At 38.8% G+C, this 21,007-nt stretch overlaps 1 protein-coding gene across 4 annotated transcripts in view; it reads left to right on the plus strand.

Annotated features, from left to right (window-relative positions):
* LOC117005088 (nipped-B-like protein) overlaps nucleotides 1–21,007 on the plus strand; it is a 174,179-nt gene that overhangs the window by 148,943 nt on the left and 4,229 nt on the right. For all 4 annotated transcript variants that reach the window (XM_033076350.2, XM_033076349.2, XM_033076347.1 and 1 more), the window contains 16 exons: nucleotides 51–149; nucleotides 255–401; nucleotides 2,152–2,286; nucleotides 4,334–4,432; nucleotides 5,113–5,166; nucleotides 6,303–6,411; nucleotides 6,969–7,105; nucleotides 9,172–9,312; nucleotides 9,639–9,732; nucleotides 9,841–9,995; nucleotides 10,256–10,346; nucleotides 11,561–11,734; nucleotides 12,271–12,461; nucleotides 14,220–14,327; nucleotides 18,496–18,696; nucleotides 19,100–19,246. In XM_033076350.2, coding sequence (XP_032932241.1) covers nucleotides 51–149; nucleotides 255–401; nucleotides 2,152–2,286; nucleotides 4,334–4,432; nucleotides 5,113–5,166; nucleotides 6,303–6,411; nucleotides 6,969–7,105; nucleotides 9,172–9,312; nucleotides 9,639–9,732; nucleotides 9,841–9,995; nucleotides 10,256–10,346; nucleotides 11,561–11,734; nucleotides 12,271–12,461; nucleotides 14,220–14,327; nucleotides 18,496–18,696; nucleotides 19,100–19,246 — 2,082 coding nt within the window. The remainder of the gene's footprint in view (nucleotides 1–50; nucleotides 150–254; nucleotides 402–2,151; nucleotides 2,287–4,333; nucleotides 4,433–5,112; nucleotides 5,167–6,302; nucleotides 6,412–6,968; nucleotides 7,106–9,171; nucleotides 9,313–9,638; nucleotides 9,733–9,840; nucleotides 9,996–10,255; nucleotides 10,347–11,560; nucleotides 11,735–12,270; nucleotides 12,462–14,219; nucleotides 14,328–18,495; nucleotides 18,697–19,099; nucleotides 19,247–21,007) is intronic.

Below are 21,007 nucleotides of genomic sequence, written 5' to 3' on the forward strand. Positions count from 1 at the left end.
TTTTCTACTTTCCCAAAGCAAATGAATCTTTGTTTTTGTTCTGTTATTAGATTCTGCGTGTACTTGGTGAAAATGCGATTGCTGTTCGAACAAAAGCCATGAAGTGTCTGTCTGAGGTTGTTGCTGTAGACCCCAGTATTCTAGCCAGGGTAAAAAAATCTGAAATATCCATCATGTATATGCATTCTTCTGTCACACTTAAAAGAAATCTTTAATTCTTATTTTGGATTTGTGTTTTATTTGTTCCTTTTTAGCTGGATATGCAACGAGGAGTTCATGGGCGGCTAATGGATAACTCCACTAGTGTAAGAGAGGCAGCTGTGGAGCTTCTTGGCCGATTTGTGCTCTGTCGTCCTCAACTTGCTGAACAGTATTATGATATGCTGATTGAAAGAATATTGGTACGGTGACTTATTTATGATGTGTCATTGGAAAATTTGTTTTCAACTGAGTTTAGATGTTTAATAATATGGAATGATGATTCCAAGAGTAAATGATACGTTATTATTTTAATGGGGAACATCATGCTTTTAAGACCAACCTTCTAAAATGCATTGCTTGTTTTCAGTGAAGCTTTGTTACATTATCGTGGTTTCACCCCAGCCAGCAGCCAAGCCCCACACAACCGCTCACTCACACCCCCACCATCAGGACTGGGGAGAGAATCGGAAGAGTAAAAGCCAGAAAACTCCTGGGTTGAGAGAAAGACAGTTTAACAAGGAAAGCAAAAACCACACACACAAACAAAGCAAAACAAAGAATTCTTTGAGCCCTTTCCAAGGACAGGCAGGTGTTCAGCCACCTCCAGGAGAACAGGGCCCCATCCTATGGAACGGTGACATGGGAAGACAAACATCATCACTCCAAATGTCCCCCCCTTCCTCCTTCTTCCCCCTCCTTTACATACTGAGCATGATGCCATATAGTTTGGAATATTCCTTGGGTCAGTTGGGGTCACGTGTCCGGGCTGTGTCTCCTCCCAACCTGCCACACACCCCCAACCCCCTGCCCAGCGTACAAGGAGTAGAAAAGGCCTTGGCTCTGTGCAAGCTCAGCAATAGCAAAAACATCTCTATTAGCAACTCTGTGTTCAACACAAACCCCAAGACAGCCCAGGGCCAGCTACTGGGAAGGAAATTAAATCTACCCCAGCCAGAACCAGTATATACATCAATAAGTAAATATGCATAGAAAGTTGTACTGCAACAGAACCAGGATTATATTCCTTTTGGTTCCTTTATTGAGGCACAGATTAGATGAAATGAGGAATTTTGCCAAATCTCTGAAGTCTCGTATATGGGTTATTGAGGGCCATTCAGTAGTCTGAGTGATGAAAAAGTCTACAACACAGTAATTTAAAGTTGCCATTTGTAATCTAAAAGAAAAATAAAAACAACTATTTTGTTTTTTATGGTATGTTTTAGTGCTTTAAAAGGCTTTTTATTAGAGTTTTTGTATAAAAAGTGGATTTTGGCTGGATGTTCAGATAAAATGCAGTGTTAATTTAACTGTAAGATAACACTACCTTTTAGCATTCGTGTTAGGTTTTTAGTCAAATACTACTCATTTGCTACAGTTACATGATAAAGCATGTTTTTAAAGTGTTTTGGAGATGTTCATATGAACATGCATAAAGGCACTCATCCTGGCATTTAGATTAAACATATTTTGAATTAAGTAATATGAAATTACGCTCCTCATCCTTCTCCTTAGATGAAGCCTAGGAAAATGGAAAATATTTTCTGCACATATCATCCATAAACTTTATTCAAAGGCTTTTAAAGTATTACAGTCCAGACTTACAAAGTGTCTTGGATGTTCATAAAGCGTAGCTAAAGCATCATCACATCTAGCTTGTAAGATCTTGAATTAAGAAGTGGCATTATACATTTGCAACATCATAAGTTCCTAATTGAGACGATATAAATAGAGGAAGTGTTTCAATGTTTTGAGGACTCAGCCTAAGCCTTTAGAATTGTGGCAAATAAAGTTATGCCAATCTTTGGTATAAATATACTCCAGAATATTTTAGCTGCGTTTTCTGAATGCATTTTTCAGGTCAGATTGTGTGATCTTCAAATATAATTTATATAATACATTAATTAATATGTTTGATTTCTTTTCAAGACCATAATGTTTTTCTCCTCACAGGATACTGGTATCAGTGTCAGAAAAAGAGTCATAAAGATACTTAGAGATATCTGCATTGAACAACCAACATTTCCTAAAATTACTGAGATGTGTGTAAAAATGATTCGGAGAGTCAATGATGAAGAAGGCATTAAGGTAGAATGAAACATATCCTTCTGGATTTAAATTATCATCATTGGTTTCTATATTTTGACACAAAAATGATCAAAAAAGTATTTCATTGCTCCTTTGTAATTTTTATTATTTTTATTAATTTTTAATTTTTAAGAGCAAATAGCTTTCTATATTGCTGTCTAACTTTGTTTTCTTTCTTCAAGTTCTTGCTGACAAAGGATTTTAAAAAGTTATCTAGAGTTTTGGAGATTTTTCTCTTTTCAAGTATTGTCTCTGATACTTCTCTTTTCTAACAAGTAAAATTAGTATATAAAATTCCTTTCTGAAAGCATAATAAACTTTAGGTCAAAATTAAGTACTTGATGTTAGTGTATGCCAGATTTATAAGTTCTGCATATAAAAATATATATAAAGTATTAATCTGTGAAAATTTTGTATTAATTCTGAATGTTTAATGACTCAGTTATTCCCCCTAAAATGTTAGTTATGTGATCATATTCTAATCTTTGTGTGACATATATGCAGAAGGGCAAAAATCTAAGATTATGTGTTGAATCATAAACCTGGCACTGATGTTTTTTGTTTGATTTGGCAAAAATAACTTTAAAATTGTTGGGTAAATAATACACCTGTAATAACTTTGTATCGCACTTTCAGTGGGATTTGAAGTCTGGAACTTTAAAGGTGCAATATATCATTTTACCACTTGAGATATGTTAATGCCAAGTGGCTTTCAGAGAAGACTGTTAATTAAGAAGTAGTAGCCTTTCCAACAACATCATAAAAATTAGGCAGCATCTGCAATGTATTTTTTTAAGTCTCTGTGGATGACGAATGCTTCCTACAAGCATATGCTTTATAAGTACAGTAATTTCACGATTATAAGCCGCACCTGATTATAAGCCACATTTCTGGGTGTTGGCAACTTTTTGTTCTTCGTCCATATATAAACTGCACCGGATTATAAGCCGCACTTTCGTTCGCAGTGAGGATCTGCGCGCAACAAAGTAACGAAATAGTAAAGGAATCACGTGATCCCGGGGTTTAGTGGCTCGGCTTGGGACCGGGTGGGCTCAGCCCCGCTCGCGGCTGCCGATGGGCCCAGGTGGCCCAACTAGGTGCTGCCGCTCGGCGGGGTTGCTCGGGGCCGGCTGGGCGGTGCTGTTGCCGTGGCTCGGCAGGGCCACCTGGCGCCGCCGCTGCCGCTCAACAGAGCCACCCGACCGGCCACCGCTGCCGCCGCCGGACTCGCTCACCCCAGCCCGCTGCCTGCACCGCCGCTGCCGGGCTTGCCCCAGCCCGGCACTGCCCCGTGGTTCCGGCGGGAGCCCACTCCCCCCGCCGCGCAACAGAGTAACCAATTTGTAACAATCGCACGATCACGGGTTTTACTAGCAAGTGCTCAATTCACGAGCTCGACTCGGCCTGTGGCTTGCACTTCCAGGTTGGGAAATTTCCGAACTTTGTTCATATATTGACCACTCTGAAATATAAGCCGCACTTCCGGGTTGGGTCCAAAATTTTAGTCAAATGGTGCGGCTTATATTTGTGAAATTACTGTAATTTGGGCATAGTTCACTTTCATTCTGTTCCATCTTTTCCTCTATACAAAAATATTGTAAGGCAACCAACTTCCTATGTTTGGGTAGAGAGATGATTTCTCTCTCTTCCTTGCCTTGTCACAACTGTTCTGAAAATGCAAAAGCAATCTATGATTGCTGCTTATTCTACTGTAGAAATTGTAGTCTTGTGTTCAGTTGTCAGCTTCTCAGGGGTACTATGCTTTCATGAGGAATGCAAATTAGTGCAGGAAAATGGTAGCTTCGTTTCCTGTAGCATCACTTCCCAGTTATCATTTTAGTGAAGCTTGCTTAGAGACCCAGTATAACTGCTGTAATAGTAATCTGGGTCTATTTCAGATAACATTCATTACAAAAGTATCACGTAGGTTGAATAATTCCTTATGGAAGTGCACATATTTTCAAAAAATTTATTGTATGGATGTATTAGTAATAGTACCTACGTGCCAAGATAAAATTACTTACTTCTGCTATTTTTTTGCCTTCAGAAATTAGTAAATGAGACATTCCAGAAGCTCTGGTTCACTCCAACTCTACATCATGACAAAGAAGCAATGACTAGGAAAATACTAAACATCACTGATGTGGTATGTTAAACAAATGTTAATTAAGTTGCATGTAAAATTTCATTATGTTTTTAGTATCTTTGGAATATTGTCTGTAGTCTTTTAAAAATACACAAATAATTTAATATCGGATTCTTTTCTTTATATGTCTCCTGACATTGAATAGATGCTAGAATTATTAATCTGATGGAACAGGCTATAGGAAACTTTAAATGCTCACTAATCTACTGGCAGTAATAAGTGAGACCACATTATATTCAGGTTGTGGAAAATACCTGGTCAGTTAAAACACCGCAAGTTTTTGTTATATTTAGCATTTTCCAGGAAATACTAGTTAGCAGCATATAATTAGGCCTAACTAAGAAGTTGTCTCTTAAAAATTTTCTCAATTGATAACATTTATTTTGAAAGGTTATCAAGCTGTTTCAACAAATGCAAGGTCATGTTCTCACCTAAGGTAAACTAGTATCTGCATAATGTTATCTACTTTTTAGGAGCAGCAAATTAAATTGTATATCTCAAAAATCTGATTCAAATAAAATGCTTTTATATTTGTAGTGAAAATGTATTTTGTAAAGCCGCTGTACTGAAAAGGTATTTTAATATCAATTATACCAAGATGTAAATATCAAATACAAGTATTGAAGTAACTTTTCTTCAGATGCCTTTTTTAACCAGTTCATTTTCAAAACTACTTTTAGGTTGCAGCTTGTAGAGATACAGGCTATGATTGGTTTGAACAGCTTCTTCAAAATGTAAGTAATGAATTCTGAATGTATGGGACAATCATTGTAAGAATTTTAAAATTTCTTTTGGTACTAAAACATATTGAAGGGAGACTGCAGGACCAGTCCTTTATAGGAAACAAATTCAATCCATGCCCTTTAAACATCTGACCTTTCTTTAATTCTACATTGGTGTAACTTTCTTTGTCTCCAACATTATTTTCTCTTTCCATATACTAGTTTTAAAAATACTTCCCTTTTCATTTTGGGGAGGGTTTTTGTTTGTTTTGTTTTTAATTTCATAGTCTCTTAAATAATGAGTGACATAACATGAAGTGCATAGCTATGATACATACTTGTGAAATGAGACTTCTAGTGTAATGTAGATTTTTTTAAATGGTAGATAAGTGTATTTTCACATCCAATGTATTTGTTGCACAGTTTATAGAAGCAGTGAACCTTCAGACCATAGCTTACTTCCACATTATATTTTACTCTGATTTTTCTAAGAAATTAGCTTGATTTGTTTATGTCTTAGCCTGTGTTATATTTCTCCTCTACAACTCATATGAGCTTGTAAAATTAACAACAGCATGCATGGGAGAATTAGAGGTCTCTGAAGATTTTACTGTAACCTCAAGTGCCATGAAAATAGGTAACAAAGTAAATCAAAGTGCCTCTTAATGCCTGCACTGAATTAAAAGCTATAGTACAGGCTCAAATTAACTGATTAAAATGTTCATAGAACTATGTTTCACCTTAGTTTGATATTTTTAGTGTCAAAAAACAACATTACTTTTGTATTTTTTTTTCTAAGTGTTTTTAAAAACCTTTTAACTCCTGTTAATTACTACTGGCAATTATGGCTACATTATTGTTTTCTGTATTATTTCATTAAGCATAAAGTTAGTTTTCATCCCAATGCAAAAATCAGTAGAACTCTGTATTTTTGTCACAGATAATTTTTTTTTCCTTTGCAATTTGGTTTGATTTTTTTTTTTACTTCCCTTAATTTTTTCTTCACCATGTAATTTTTATGGAGAAGTTAAATGTTTTTGTAGTGAAAAATCCTTGTGTATCTGTAGTAATTGTTATAAAACCAGTACACATCCAATGTAAATGAATGCACCCTGAATAATAAATATTTTCTGTTTCATCTGCTATAGCTATTGAAGTCAGAAGAGGATACTTCATATAAACCTGTGAAGAAAGCCTGTACTCAACTTGTTGACAATTTGGTTGAGCACATTCTTAAATATGAGGAATCCTTGTCAGGTAATAGTGTTTAGAACCCAGTAGCTTCTTTCAATTTTATGATACTGACACAGTGGTGGTTCAAATGACTACTGTGAAAAGTTACTATTCCAGAATTCCGATTACAAAACTGATGGTAATGAGTTATTGCATTTATTTTGATTATGAACCTTTGAGCACTGTGTAATAATAAAACTTCCCTAATTTTCTCTAGTTAATCACAACAGAGCTACTTTTAAAATAACTTGTTCAAACTTTTAGATCACTAATATCAAATGTGTCAAGCTCTATTTGTATTAATACATTCTACAGTTGTAATAGGAATCATTGGCTAGGCCAGTGTTCTGTGTACAGTAATTAGGTTAAAAACTAGTGATATTTTTGAAGCATCTTTGCTTCTTATTTTACATATGTTGTGATTGCATACAAATGTTAGCACATTATGTTCTCATCTCTAATAAGAATATTCTGTATTGCTCTTGAAAGATATGTTATGAAAGAGATATTCATATGATGTTTTGGCCATATGTTTTTAATTGCTCAACCCTTACTTTGTGTATTTTCTAATTTTTTTGCAGATTCTGACAACAAAGGTGTGAATTCTGGTCGCTTGGTTGCTTGCATAACCACTTTGTTCTTATTCAGCAAAATCAGGCCCCAGCTAATGGTCAAACATGCCATGACCATGCAGCCATACTTGACCACTAAATGTAGTGTAAGTAGAGAAAATTAGAAAATCAGTCTTTTCTTTTTCCCCGATAATTAAGCATGGAAATTGATGGCTGTCTTGTATGCTTGATGAAATTAAAGGTAGGAAAAGAGAAGTAAAAATTATGTTTCTATGATTCATGATCATATCTTCTAAATTTATTAGGTCCTTTTATGATCTTTATAGCTTCCAAGATGCTGTTCCTCGCCCTCTGCCTTCACATTTTACACTCAGATGAAACTGAAACCTGTGCTGCTCCTTTCCCTTAAAGACTAAAACACAGTTTTCCACCTGTTATGAAATAATGTCTTAAAATTGTTTTCTTTTATAGTCACAGTCTTAAAAGTAGTTAAGATTTAACATATGTCTCTTAAGACTAAAGGTATGGTTCCATAAGATAGAGTGATTTAACATATAGCATAAATATTAGAAGGACAATGTCCTACTCTATCCTCTTCAGCAGTTCACCTCTCTCTACCCTAACTCTGGTGTTTTTGTATTTCTCTGTAAGGCAGTTTAGCTCACATAAATTATAGAGCTACAGTGCTGAATCCCCACAGTCCGGGAAAATGGCCCCCTCCTCTGAAACATTGCATTGTTTTCTGCCACTTTGATTAGCACAGTTGTCTCAGTGAAGGTTGTGATGAACCCCTCATCTGGCAGGAGCGGAGCAGAGCAGGATCATGCAGTCATGGCTCAAGGAAGAGCTTGACTGAGGGGGGCATCTACAACAGACATAGAGCTGCTTCTGATCAAACAGTATAGGAAAAGGTTATCTGATTATTTACTTGATGCCAATACCTGTTGCCAGGTGTTTTGCATTCACTACTCTGCATGTGTCAGAAAGAGTTCCTAAATTTGTTTTAGGACTCCAAAAAATTTTCATGACCAAAAGTTTTCAGATCTGTCACAACCTTGATGACAGGTGAATTTTACTTCTACAGATTTACTTTTTATTTTACAAAAGTTCTGTAGAATACAAGAACTTGCTTTCAAAATAATATGTACAGTAATTTCACGACTACAAGGCGCACCGGATTATAAGGTGCACTTCTGGGTGTCGGCAAATTTCCGAACTCTTGCCCATATATAAGACACACCGGACTATAAGGCGCACTTTTTTTTTGCAGCGAGGATCCGCTGCTGGCTCCACTCACGTGGTTGCTGGATGCGGCCCTGCCTCCACCCAGCAGTTGCGACCCCGCAGCCCTACCTTCACCCGGCTGCCGCGGCACCGCGGCCCCATGGGCCCGCCTCCACCCAACAGCCACGACGCCGCGGCCCCGCCTCTACCAGGCTACCACGACCCCGTGACCCCACCTCCACCCAGCTGCCGCGGCACCGCGGCCCCACCTGCACCCACCGACCACGGCCCTGCTGGCTTTCCCCCGTGACTCGAGGCTCACGGCTCACACTTCCGGGTTGGCAAATTTCCAAACTTTGTCCATATATAAGGCTCACCGGACTATAAGGTGCACTTCCGGGTTCGGGCCAAAATTTTAGTCAAGAGGATGCACATTATAGTCGTGAAATTACTGTAACTTAAAAACAAATGTGAACTATATATTCTTTTAAATCTTTACCAAATAACTTGCATAAGATACATAATTGTATCATACAATTATGTAATTGTATTATATTAATATGTATTGTATATGTATTGCATAATGTTATGGGATTCGTGGGTTGGAGACAGAGACAACATACGCTTTCAGAGATCCATGCGACAACATGTTTTAGTGTTCAGATCCTACTTAAATGGGAGATTCAAAACTCCCTCGTCTAGACAGCTGATTGGTCTGGCTTTAACACCACCCAGCTCCCTGACCTGTAAGATGTGCAACCCAGAGTGGAACATCATTGGGTGAAATCCCTATTTGGGTTTGACTATAACCTATCATTGTCCACCCAGGGACCAGCCCATGGAACCGGGCTGGGTCTCTTATTTATAGCCGAATTAATTGCCCAGTACAAGACAGCTTGTACTGTAACAGCAGAATACATATTAATAATACTTAGCTTATGGGTAACACAGCCAGAAATGTTAAATGCTTTAAATGCTGTTGTTTCAGACCCAGAATGATTTCATGGTGATCTGCAATGTTGCAAAAATCTTAGAACTTGTAGTGCCACTAATGGAACACCCAAGTGAGACATTTCTTGCCACTATTGAGGAAGACCTCATGAAACTCATCATCAAATATGGCATGACAGTAAGCTTTTAATTGCTACTATTTGGTAAATTCCATTCCACATTGTGAAATACATAGTTTTGTTTTAAAGAATGTCTGTCTTCATTATGAAGATAACTTTTGAGCCATGAAAAATCAATGTTCTCGGTTTACTTGTGTTTGTACGTGTTGTTGCTATATTTTAACAATTATAATTTTGAGTATGTTTTCAGAGCAGTCTAGGATATGGACGTTACATTTGTTACATCCTTACTTTTAGTTCTACATAGCTTTTACCTGCATAACATCAGAAAAGTCTCAGTTTTAAATTCTAAATATACAACTCATTTGTTCTTTCTTGCACCTAGGTTGTTCAGCATTGTGTGAGCTGTCTTGGGGCTGTTGTGAACAAGGTCACTCAGAACTATAAATTTGTGTGGGCCTGTTTTAATAGATACTATGGTAAGTAAAATCACAACATGTAATTTTCACTCTTGTTTCACCTACAAGTCTTATCTTAGGGACACACCATAATTAAATACTGTGATCAAAACTTTTATCTTACTGTAGGTGCACTTTCAAAATTAAAAAGTCAACACCAAGAAGACCCCAACAGTACAGTACTTACTGCCAATAAACCAGCACTTCTTAGATCGCTTTTCACTGTTGGAGCACTGTGTCGGCATTTTGATTTTGATCAGGAAGATTTTAAGGGCAACAGTAAGGTAAAATAACTTGTATTTACTCTCCACGTCTTGTGTATATTGAATGCTCCAGTTTGAGAACACAGTATTCCTAGGCCCTCAAAGCTATGCATTTCTTCATAATGCATATGATATAGTTTTTTGGGTTGTAAATACACGGTTTTGCAAAGACAATGCAGTAAGATTGGGTTTCTCCATTTTGATATATATGCTTTTTATAAGAGATTAAAGATATCTGTTTCATCTTCAAATAGCTATTATTTGTGCTTTCATTTCCTCAGGTTAACATTAAGGATAAAGTGCTTGAACTGCTGATGTATTTTACAAAGCATTCAGATGAAGAAGTGCAGACGAAAGCCATTATTGGCCTTGGTAAGAAATATTAATATTTTTTATTATTCTGCTATAATAGAAATCCATGCATTTATTTGTGTAGTGGCAGGGAAGTTTGTTTAAAATCAAAGTTCACTGCATGTTTTATTTGAGACCTGGCTATAGAAGTCAAAGGGATACTTGGAAGTTGCATATTTCTGCAGCAGAATGGATGCTTTTGACAGTGAATGCCTTTTTGATGTATGACCAAGTCTTAAAAAGCATCAAGTTTCCAAAGTAAATGGAGATGTTGTTTTTTTTTCCCCATGTGCACATATGTTGTAACTCCAAATATTGTTTTTCAGTCTTCAAGGTATGGTTAGAGAATAACTAGAAAAAATGATGGAAAAACTTTGAGAATTTTAAGTGTAGGGGCAGAAATTCCACTGGAATTGAGGGAACTCTGGCAATTTATACCAACTGGGGGATACTCTGTGAAATTTCACGAGGCACTGAGATGATGCCATAGTCTAAATATTGCAGTTTATTTTGGGTCTTTGGCAGTATTTCAATTTTAAATAGATTCTTTGTCTGAAGGCATTAGTATAGTATCTCAGTGACTTGCAGTAATGCATGAACTGTCATTGAGTTCTTTGTCAAGGGTAAGGCTACAGCTAAAAGCAGTTCTATAGTGTGTATCTTCTAACAGATGTAGTCTTAGGACTGCTTCAAATAATTTTCAAGACACGACCTTAATAGGTATATGAATAATTACAGTGAGAGGTCTAAATTTTATTTTATTGTGTTCACTATATTTTTTCTTTTAAGATTTTATTGTTTAAATACTCGGGATATTTAGCAATTTTCCACATTTTCTCTGTCTCCATATGAATAACTCTTCATAGCTTCAGCACAATATTTTTCTCAAAATGTATGAGAAAAACAATGAGTAATTTTTTAGCAATGTTCCTCCCTTGCTCTTGGGAGACCTCCTAGTTTTTGAGATGTAGATCGGTACACTGGACATGCTTCCAGACCTATATAACTCTTAGTTCAACTGCCCTGAGTTGGGACCTCATCTTTATCTATCAGACATATAATAGAACTCCTTATAAACTTAGAATGGTGTCCATATGAAAAAGCAATACTGTTTGTTAATACTACACTTGGGAGGAGATAAATTTCATACCTCTATTTTGAAGAAAGACTTAAGAAGCAGAAATACAATTTCTAGTTAATAACATGGAATATTTCCTCTTTTCTTCCACCCTTAGGATTTGCATTTATACAACACCCAAGTTTAATGTTTGAACAGGACGTGAAGACCCTGTACAACAGCATTCTTTCAGACAAGAACTGTTCGGTAAACTTAAAAATCCAGGTGTTAAAAAACCTCCAGACCTACTTGCAGGAGGAAGACACACGTATGCAGCAGGCAGACAGAGACTGTAAGTGCTGAGTTCTTCTGTGCTGAGACAGGCAAAATCTACCTTTCTTGCATACAATTACTATATACATGAACTGAGTAATTTAAGATTGTTATCTAATTAGTAATATTGTACACAAGATATCTTAGAATAATTTTCAAAAATTCATTATGTGCATAGGTATATTGAGACATGTAGCTTATTATTTACTTTCAGGATGTATAAATCCTGAAAGCAATCCAGAATGCATAATTGCTGTAATTATGGTAGTAATACTTTTTATCAAAATACTCTCTAAGGTAAATTAGGAGACACAAAATAAGAAGTTGTAAAAAATAAAACCTTTATCAAGGAATGAGACTTTAAATTTGTGTGACTTTAAATTTTTTAAGTATATTTACTATCAGACTGTTCTATGTTTCATGAGATCATAAACCCATTCTAAGATGACTGAAATGTCTTTGTATTATAAAGCTGAAAGTAAGTATGCATCAAATAACAGCAAAGTAAATGATTATACTGTGTTGAGTGTGCTATTGCTTTTATCCTTTTTACAGGGAAAAAAGTAGCAAAGCAGGAAGACCTGAAAGAAATGGGTGATATTTCCTCAGGGATGAGTAGTTCCATCATGCAACTATATCTCAAACAGGTCCTTGAGGCTTTCTTTCATACCCAGTCCAGTGTACGCCACTTTGCTCTAAATGTCATTGCACTGACATTAAACCAGGGTCTCATCCATCCTGTTCAGGTATGGTAACCTTTTATGGTGTGTTGTTTATTTGTCCCCAGGTTTCAGAACTTTTTACACTTGCTAGATACATTTTTAATTTTTCTCTTGAAGCTATGTTACAGTAATCTCTTATTGTAGCAAGGGGCCTTTACAGAAAGCATATTTTGAAATTTAGATTCCAAGTGCTGTATTTTCTTGTCTTTGGATCAAGATCCAAAAGCCCAACCAGTGCCTAAAGTGCATGTAGAAATGTACACTGGAGCATATTTCTGTTATGAATTTCAGGTGTATGCCAAACTCTTTTCTTTAATTCTTTATCCTGAAAACTGTGACAGCTTGCCTCCACCTCAATTCCCATGTCCTCCAAACATTGTGGAATTCCAGAGTCAGTGTCAGAACTTCAGTTATCTCCATTATTCTTTGCTTACATAATATTTTTGTAATTATTTGTTTATAACACAACCATTGTGCATGTTCAGTCATAACTGGTGGTGTGTGATTTGGATTTTTTTAAATGGTATTTTTTGTAGTGTAAATTGACTTTGGAGTTTGAGAAAACTGGAAATACTACCTGAAACCTCACACAACTTCTATCATTTATAATACCTTCCAGTCTCAATGGATATCAGTGAACAGTGGTGTCCCTCAGGGGTCTGTATTGGGACCAGTGTTATTTAATATCTTCATTAATGACACATACAAAGGCATTGATAGTACCTTCAGCAGGTTTGCAGATGACATGAAGCTGAATGGTGCAGGTGACTCACCTGAAGGACAGAGCCAACCAGAGGGACCTGGACAAACTCAAGAAGTGGCCCATTGGAATCTCATGAAGTTTAACAAGACCAAGTGCTGGTGCTGCATCTTGGTCAGGCAATCCCTGGGATCAATCCAGGCTGAGGGATGAACAGATCAAGAGCAACCCTGGAGAGAGAGACTTAGGGGTGCTGGTTGATGAGAGGCTGGACATGCTCTGTCCATGTGCGCTGGCACCCAGAAACCTCTGTGGGCTGGGCGGATCCCACAGTGTGGGGAGCAGAGGAGGAGGGGATTCTACCCCTCTGCTCTAGTGAGACCCCACCTGCAGTGCTGCCTCCAGCTCTGGAGTCCCCAGCAGAGAAAGGACATCAACTTGTTGGAGCAAGTCCAGAGGAGGCACCAAGATTATCAGAGGGGATTGAGCACCTCTGCTATGAGGAAAGGCTGAGAGATTTGGGATTGTTCAGCCTGGAGAAGAGAAGCTTTGGGTTGACCTAATTGTGAACTTCCAGGACCTGAAGGGAGCCAACAAGAAAGATGGAGAGGGACTTTTTACAAGAGCATGCAGTGAAAGGATGAGGGGCAATGGCTTCAAACTGACAGGGAGTAGGATTGGATTAGATATTACGAAGAAATTCTTCCCTATGAGGATGGTGAGTCCCTGGTTGCCCAGAGAAGCTGTGGCTGCCCCATCCCTAGAAGTGCTCAAGGCCAGGTTGGACAGGGCTTGGAACAACCTGGTCTAGTGGAAAGTGTCCCTGCCTATGGCAGGGGGTTGGAATGAGATGACCTTTAAGGTCCTTTCCAACCCAGACCATTCTATGATAACACTGGTGTTTTGTGTATTTTGTACTATTTGCTTGAAAAACGTAGTTAGGTAGTAAGTTGCATAAAGCTTCCTATTCTAGTTTCTGCAGTAGTCAGAATATAACATAAACAATACTGTAATAAAAGCAAAGTGTGAGAAAGAAGAGATACAATAACTCTAAATAATAATTTCATTTGTTTTTTTTCAAGTGTGTGCCGTACTTAATTGCTATGGGCACAGATCCAGAGCCCTCTATGCGAAACAAAGCTGACCAGCAATTGGTGGAAATAGACAAAAAATATGCTGGGTTCATTCACGTAAGTAATTCTAATTTATCATTTTGCAAAATACTGTTACATTCTCTGGTGACTCAACACTTGAATAAACCTCAGCTGCAGAAAAATAATATAAATAACAAATAAACAATAACTATAAGCAGTTGTAAAGAAGATCCCAACTCTTTCCCCTGTTTGGAGATTTCTGTTTGTAGAAATAGAAAGGATTTAATAATTTGAAGCACCTCTTCCAGTCTAAAAATTCCTTTAATTTCTAATCCACAGTAGTGTTTTCCTCACTGAATAGTATGTTAAGAGCATTTTTTTGATAAGAGGTAAGGACAGCTGTTTCATAATGTTTAGCAATGATTTACCTGTTTAACAGAGAGTACTTTTAAAAGTAGAGGTCAGTATATATGTATTAGAACATTAAGACACCAATACTTTATAAATTGTAATCTAAGCAGAAGGAACATAGGAAGTTTTTAAGAACTGAGGGATCTTGCTGAAAGGAAAATCTGAGGGCTAAGTGAAAACTTGTGGAGTTGTGGCATAGTGACAATAGTTCTGCTAAAGATCTGAAACTGAGTTGCAGCACCCCTTCCTTATTTCAGAAGGCCTCAGTCTTAGTTCAGTGTGTGTACTACATTGTGGGACTTTATAAATTTAATTGTATTCCACTGAAATTTGAGCATTGCACTGTTCATGGCATCCAAAGAGATATCTAACTGAAGTCAGACCTCATCACAGTCTACAACTCTCTCGTGAGGGGAAGAAGAGGGGCAGACACTGATCTCTTTGTGACCAGTGACAAGACTCAAGAGAACAGCTGGAACTGTGTCAGGGGAGGTTTAGGTTGGATATCAAGAAAAGATTCTTTACCCAGAGGCTGGTCAGGCACTGGAACAAACTCCACTGGTAACTGGTCACAGCACCAATCCTGACAGAGTTCAAGAAGCATTTGGACAATATTCTTGGCACATGGTGTGATTCTTGGGGATGATGCTGTGCATGGCCAGGAGTTGGACTCAATGATCCTTGTGAGTCCCTTCCAACTCACCATATTCTGTGATTCTGTGAATGAAGTGGTGATTGACGGCTGTCTTGGCCACAGCGACCACTGAGCAATCGAGTTTAAAATCTCTGTTGCCAGGGGAAAAAGTGCCAGCAAAACCTCACCTCTAGTCATGTGGAAAGCAGACTTCACGCTGCTCAGGGAATTAGCAAGTAAGGTCCCCTGGGAAAATACTTTTGCAGGTGCTGGGTCCATCAGTGCTGGTCACTTTTTAAACATCTCCTCCTAAGAGCACAGGAGCCAGCAATTCCCAGATGTCAGAAGTCAGCCAGGCAAGGCAGAAGGCCAGCTTGGCTGAACAGGGATCTTCTCTTGGAGAAAAGGCAATAAAGGAAGGTGTGTGCCCAGTGGAAGCAAGGTCAGGTGGTATGGGAAGAATACAGAGATGCTGCTGCCACTGTAGGGAGAAAATCTGTGTGGCCAAAGTTCAACTGGACAGTTGTGCTGCTTCTAGCTGAGGTAGAGTTAATTTTCTTCCAAGAAGCTGGTAGTGGGCTGCGTTGGGGTTTGTGCTGCACACAGAGTTGATAATACAGAGATGTTTTTGCTATTGCTGAGCTTGCACAGAGCCAAGGCCTTTCTGCTCCTTGTACACTGGGCAGGGGGTGTGTGGCAGGTTGGGAGGAGACACAGCCCGGACACGTGACCCCAACTGACCCAAGGAATATTCCAGACTATATGGCATCATGCTCAGTATGTAAAGGGAGGGGAAGAAGGAGGAAGGGGGGACATTTGTAGTGATGGTGTTCATCTTCCCAAGTCACTGTTCCATAGGATGGGGCCCTGTTCTCCTGGAGGTGGCTGAACACCTGCCTGTCCTTGGGAAGGGCTCAAAGAATTCTTTGTTTTGCTTTGTTTGTGTGTGTGGCTTTTGCTTTCCTTGTTAAACTGTCTTTCTCTCAACCCAGGAGTTTTCTGGCTTTTACCCTTCTGATTGTCCTTTCCATTCCACCAGGGTGAGGGGTTGAGCAAGCAGCTGCATGGCGCTTAGTTTCCAGCTGGGCTTAATCCACGATTGTGGGGGACAATAAAAAGAACCTTTTAAAATATGTCAGTAGTAAATGGCAGTGCAAAAATTACATTGGACCATTCTAGGATGAGAATTGCCACCTCACAATCAGGGACGTGGATGAGACAGAGATGTTTAATGCTTTCTTTTCCTCCGTTTTTAACACCAATGACAGACCAAGGGGGTCCCAGTGCCCTGAGCTGGAGGACCATGACTGTGAGAATGATCAACTCCCAGTCAACACTGAAAATGTGTGGGTTCTGCTGTTCCAACTATATCCCTATAAGTCTGTGGGACCTGATGGGATTCATCCCAGGCTACTCAGTGTTGCTGATGTGATCACAAAACCTCTCTCAATGATTTTTGAGTGGTCTTAGGAATCTGGAGAGGTCTCAGCTGACTGGAAGCTGAGGAATGTTGTCCCGATATTCAAGAAGGGCAAGAAGGAGGCCTCCAGTCTCACCTGTCAGTCTCGCTTCAGTGCCCGGTAGAGTTATGGAGCAGATTATTCTGGGAGGTATTGAAAAGTACCTGAAAGACAATGCAGTCATCGGTCACAACCAATACAGCTTCATAAGGGGAAAGTCCTGCTTATCAAACCTGATTTCCTTTTATGACAAGGTAACCCACCTGGTTGATCAAAGGCAGCCAGTTGATACAATCTTTTTGGATTTCAGCAAAACTTTCAATACTGTCTCTCCCAGGATCCTTCTGGACAAACTGTCCAATCCCCAACTGGATAAACACATCGTGCTATGGGTGAGCAACTGACTCATGGGTCAGGCACAAAGGATTATAGTGAATGGGGTGACACCAGGCTGGTGTCCAGTCACTATTGGGGTTCCACAGGGCTCTATCTTTGGCCCTGTGTTCTTCAACATCTTCATTAACGACCTGGACACAGGACTGGAAGGGATACTGAGCAAGATTGCAGACAGTACAAAACTGGGAGGAGCTGTTGACTCCCTCAAAGGCAGGGAGGCCCTGCAGAGAGACCTCGACCAATTAGACGACTGGGCAATCACCAACCATATGAAGTTTAACAAGAGCAAGTGCCAGATTCTTTTCCTGGGACAGGCCAACCGTGGATGTACAGACAGACTGGGGAATGAGATGCTGGAGAGCAGCTGTGGGAAGGGACCTGAGGGTCCTGGTTGATGGCCAGTTGAATATGAGTCAGCGGTGCCCTGGCAGCCAGGAGGGCCAACCATGTCCTTGGGGTGCATCAGGCACAACATCACCAACTGGTCAAGGGAGGGGATTGTCCCACTCTACTCTGCACTTGAGGCAGCCTTAAGTCCTGGGGGCAGTTTTGGTCACCACAATATAAGGTTATAAAGCTATTAGAGACCATCCAAAGGAGGGCACAAGGATGGTGAAGGGCCTTGAGGGGAAGCCATATGAGGAGCAGCTGATGCACTTGGTCTGTTCATCTCGAGGAGACTGAGGGGAAACCTCATTGCAGTCTACAAATTCCACATGAAGGGAAGAGGAGAGGCAAACACTGGATCTCTTCCCTGTGGTAACCAGTGACAGGACTCCTCAGCTGGAACTGTGTCAGGGGAGGGTTGGGTTGGATAGTAGGAAAAGGTTCTTTACCCAGAGGGTGGTCAGGAACTGAACAGGCTCCCCAGAGCAGTGGTCATGACCCCAATGCTACCAGAGCGTAAGAACTGTTTGGACAATCTCTCAGGCACAGTGTAGGATTGTTGGGGTGTCCTGTGCAGGGCCAGGAGGTGGACTTGATGATCCTTGTGAGTTTCTTCCAATTCAGGATATTCTATGAATCTATGATTCTTGAAAATTATTTAAATTTGGGTACCCAGCTGTAGTCGGTAAACAGATCATCTATATATTTCTAACATAGAAGTTATTTTGAAAGCAGTTGACAGTACATTTTGATCTCTACCACAAATTCAGTTTTAATCTGTATGCTTACTCAAAAGACAGTAGTGCAGCGCAGTGTGTCTTTAAAATTTAAACTTCAGATGAGGAAGCACTTGAAGGGAAAAAAGATGAAAAAATAACTAGAAGTTGCTGTTGACAGGCATTTGTTTAATTTCCACTTTCAGTGTTACGGCTTGAAAGCAATGATTTAAATAAAAATAAGTACTTTTCCATTTCAGATGAAAGCAGTGGCTGGTATGAAGATGTCTTACCAGGTACAACAGGCAATCAATACCTGCCCACAGGATCCTGTGAGAGGTTTTAGACATGATGAATCATCCAATGCATTGTGTTCACACCTATACTCCATGATTCGAGGGAACCGTCAACACAGACGAGCATTTCTAATTTCCTTACTCAACCTCTTTGATGATACTGCAGTAAGCACCACATTTCCTTCACTTATAAAGAAAATAAAATATACCATTACAGGCTTAAATTTTCCTTTTGCAATATATTTTTATGGCATAATTATTGATAGCTTTATTTCCCTAAGGTACTTTGCTTTGCTTTATAATATAAGGTATTTACCTAATAGAATGCATTAGTCACTTTTACATCATTCAGTACCTTTCTGTACTCAGTTTGGGTTGTTTAGGAATAATGTGTCTTTAGGTATGACTAAATTTTGCACATATATATATATGTTGTTTGGAGTGTGTTTGGGGGAAATGTAGAATAAAATTTGTGATAATTTTTTGTTTTAAACTGTTAGGAACACAGGATAAGTGTATAATAAGATATTTGTATGTATATTTATATGTACTTTTTTTAAACTTCCAGAAAACAGAGGTGAATATGCTCTTGTACATAGCAGACAATCTAGCCTGTTTTCCTTATCAAACACAGGAAGAGCCACTATTTATAATGCATCATATAGACATTACACTATCAGTTTCTGGTAGCAACCTACTACAGTCATTTAAAGAGGTATGTGCATTTATATTTTAGTATATTTATTATGATGACAGCATAAGCATCTATATAATTTGGTCAATTTTTCAGTGAATATAGTACCATTATTATGATATGGACCAGTATTGTTAGTTTGTAACTGGTAGTTAAAAAACAAACAACCCTTCCTTTTCTGACCTGTATCTGGTAGACACTAGTTAAAAACTTTCCTTATATTGCTGCTTATGTTATTAAAAAAGAATGACAATTTTTCAGATATTAATATTAAATCAATATAATTCCCTAATATTACTGAATTAATTTGAATTAATATTAATTTCATGCATAATTTTAATAACAAAATCCCATTTACTTTTTCATTTGTTGTCAGGTAGCTGATGGCAGTTCCATGTGTATTGCCTAGGAGATTTTAAATACATTATTTATTGCAAGAAAAGAGTGTGTAATATGTCTTTTCTTAAGGTAGCATATAAGAACCCAAATAATGGTATAGTATCTGTTGCTATGGCAATACACAGTCCTGTGAGAAAAAGGTCTTTGTTTCTTGTGCTATGTCCAGTTTTGGGCTGCTTAGGACAGGAGAGACATGGAGCTCCTGGAGCGGGTCCAGCAGAGGCTGAGGATGATTAAGGGACTGGAGCACCTCTCTTATGAGGAAAGGCTGAGGGAGCTGGGGCTGTTCAGCCTCGAGAGGAGACAGCTTAGAGGGGACCTCATCCATGTCTGTCAGTGTCTGCAGGGAGGGGTCAGAGAATGGACCAGGCTCAGCTCAGTGGGGCCCAGCAATGGGACAAGAGGAATGGGCAGGAATTGATGGCCAGGAGGTTCCACCTGGACATGAGGAAGAACTTATTTTCTGTGCAGTGACCGAGCACTAGAACAGATTGCCCAGAGAGGGTGTGGAGTCTTCCTCGCTGGAGATATTCCAGACCCATCTGGACACAACCCTGTGCCATGTGCTCTGGGATGACTCTGCTGGAACAGGGAGGTGGGACCAGATGACCCACTGTGGTCCTTTCCAACCTGACCCATTCTGTGATTCCTAAAGACTTCAGTGTCTTCATTTCATGGACAACTTTAACAGTAGAAGGTCCAAACTGTCAGAAAACAAACCCATTTCTAGAATTTCTAATCTAACTAGTAAGTACAAGTCAGAGTTGATACCTGGAAATTACACTGCTTTGAATTCTCACCCTACCAAAGTCAATTTTAAATCTGCTAGAAAGAGACAGCACATTCTTTAGGTGGGGGACCAGAATGTAGAGGATGAGATCCTGCTTGGAACATCTTAAGTTCTGTGTAATGAAAAAGCATACTATGTGCAGTAATAATGCAGGTATAAAATTTTCTAGCTCTACAAGTAGTGGAACTGATTATTAACACTGTATATGCTGATTTGAGGGACTCTCTGGTCAGCAGTGTAATTAGTGTCATAGGATTTTAACAGAGGCAAGAATTAAAACCAGCTTGGACTAGTTTGTACCAAGGTCCATATGGAAATATATGTAACATGCAAAAATTATACTCAGGTGAAAGAAAAATGAAATTTTCTTCCTGATTTATTGTCTTTGGCTTTTACTTCATTTTACTGTCTCCAACAACAAACTTGAGCAGTCTTTCTAAGAATAACATGCCAGTGGAGTACTTCTTGCTTCAGTTCTTTCTGTAACCACCTTGCAAAAAAAGTGGACTTTGGATCAATTTTTCAGGGACCTAGAGTTATAATTCAGCATCTCTTTTGTCATAAATAATTTTAATCTTTGAATATAAAGTTAT

Source organism: Catharus ustulatus, chromosome W, assembly GCF_009819885.2.
Source record: "Catharus ustulatus isolate bCatUst1 chromosome W, bCatUst1.pri.v2, whole genome shotgun sequence".
Lineage (NCBI taxonomy): Eukaryota > Metazoa > Chordata > Aves > Passeriformes > Turdidae > Catharus > Catharus ustulatus.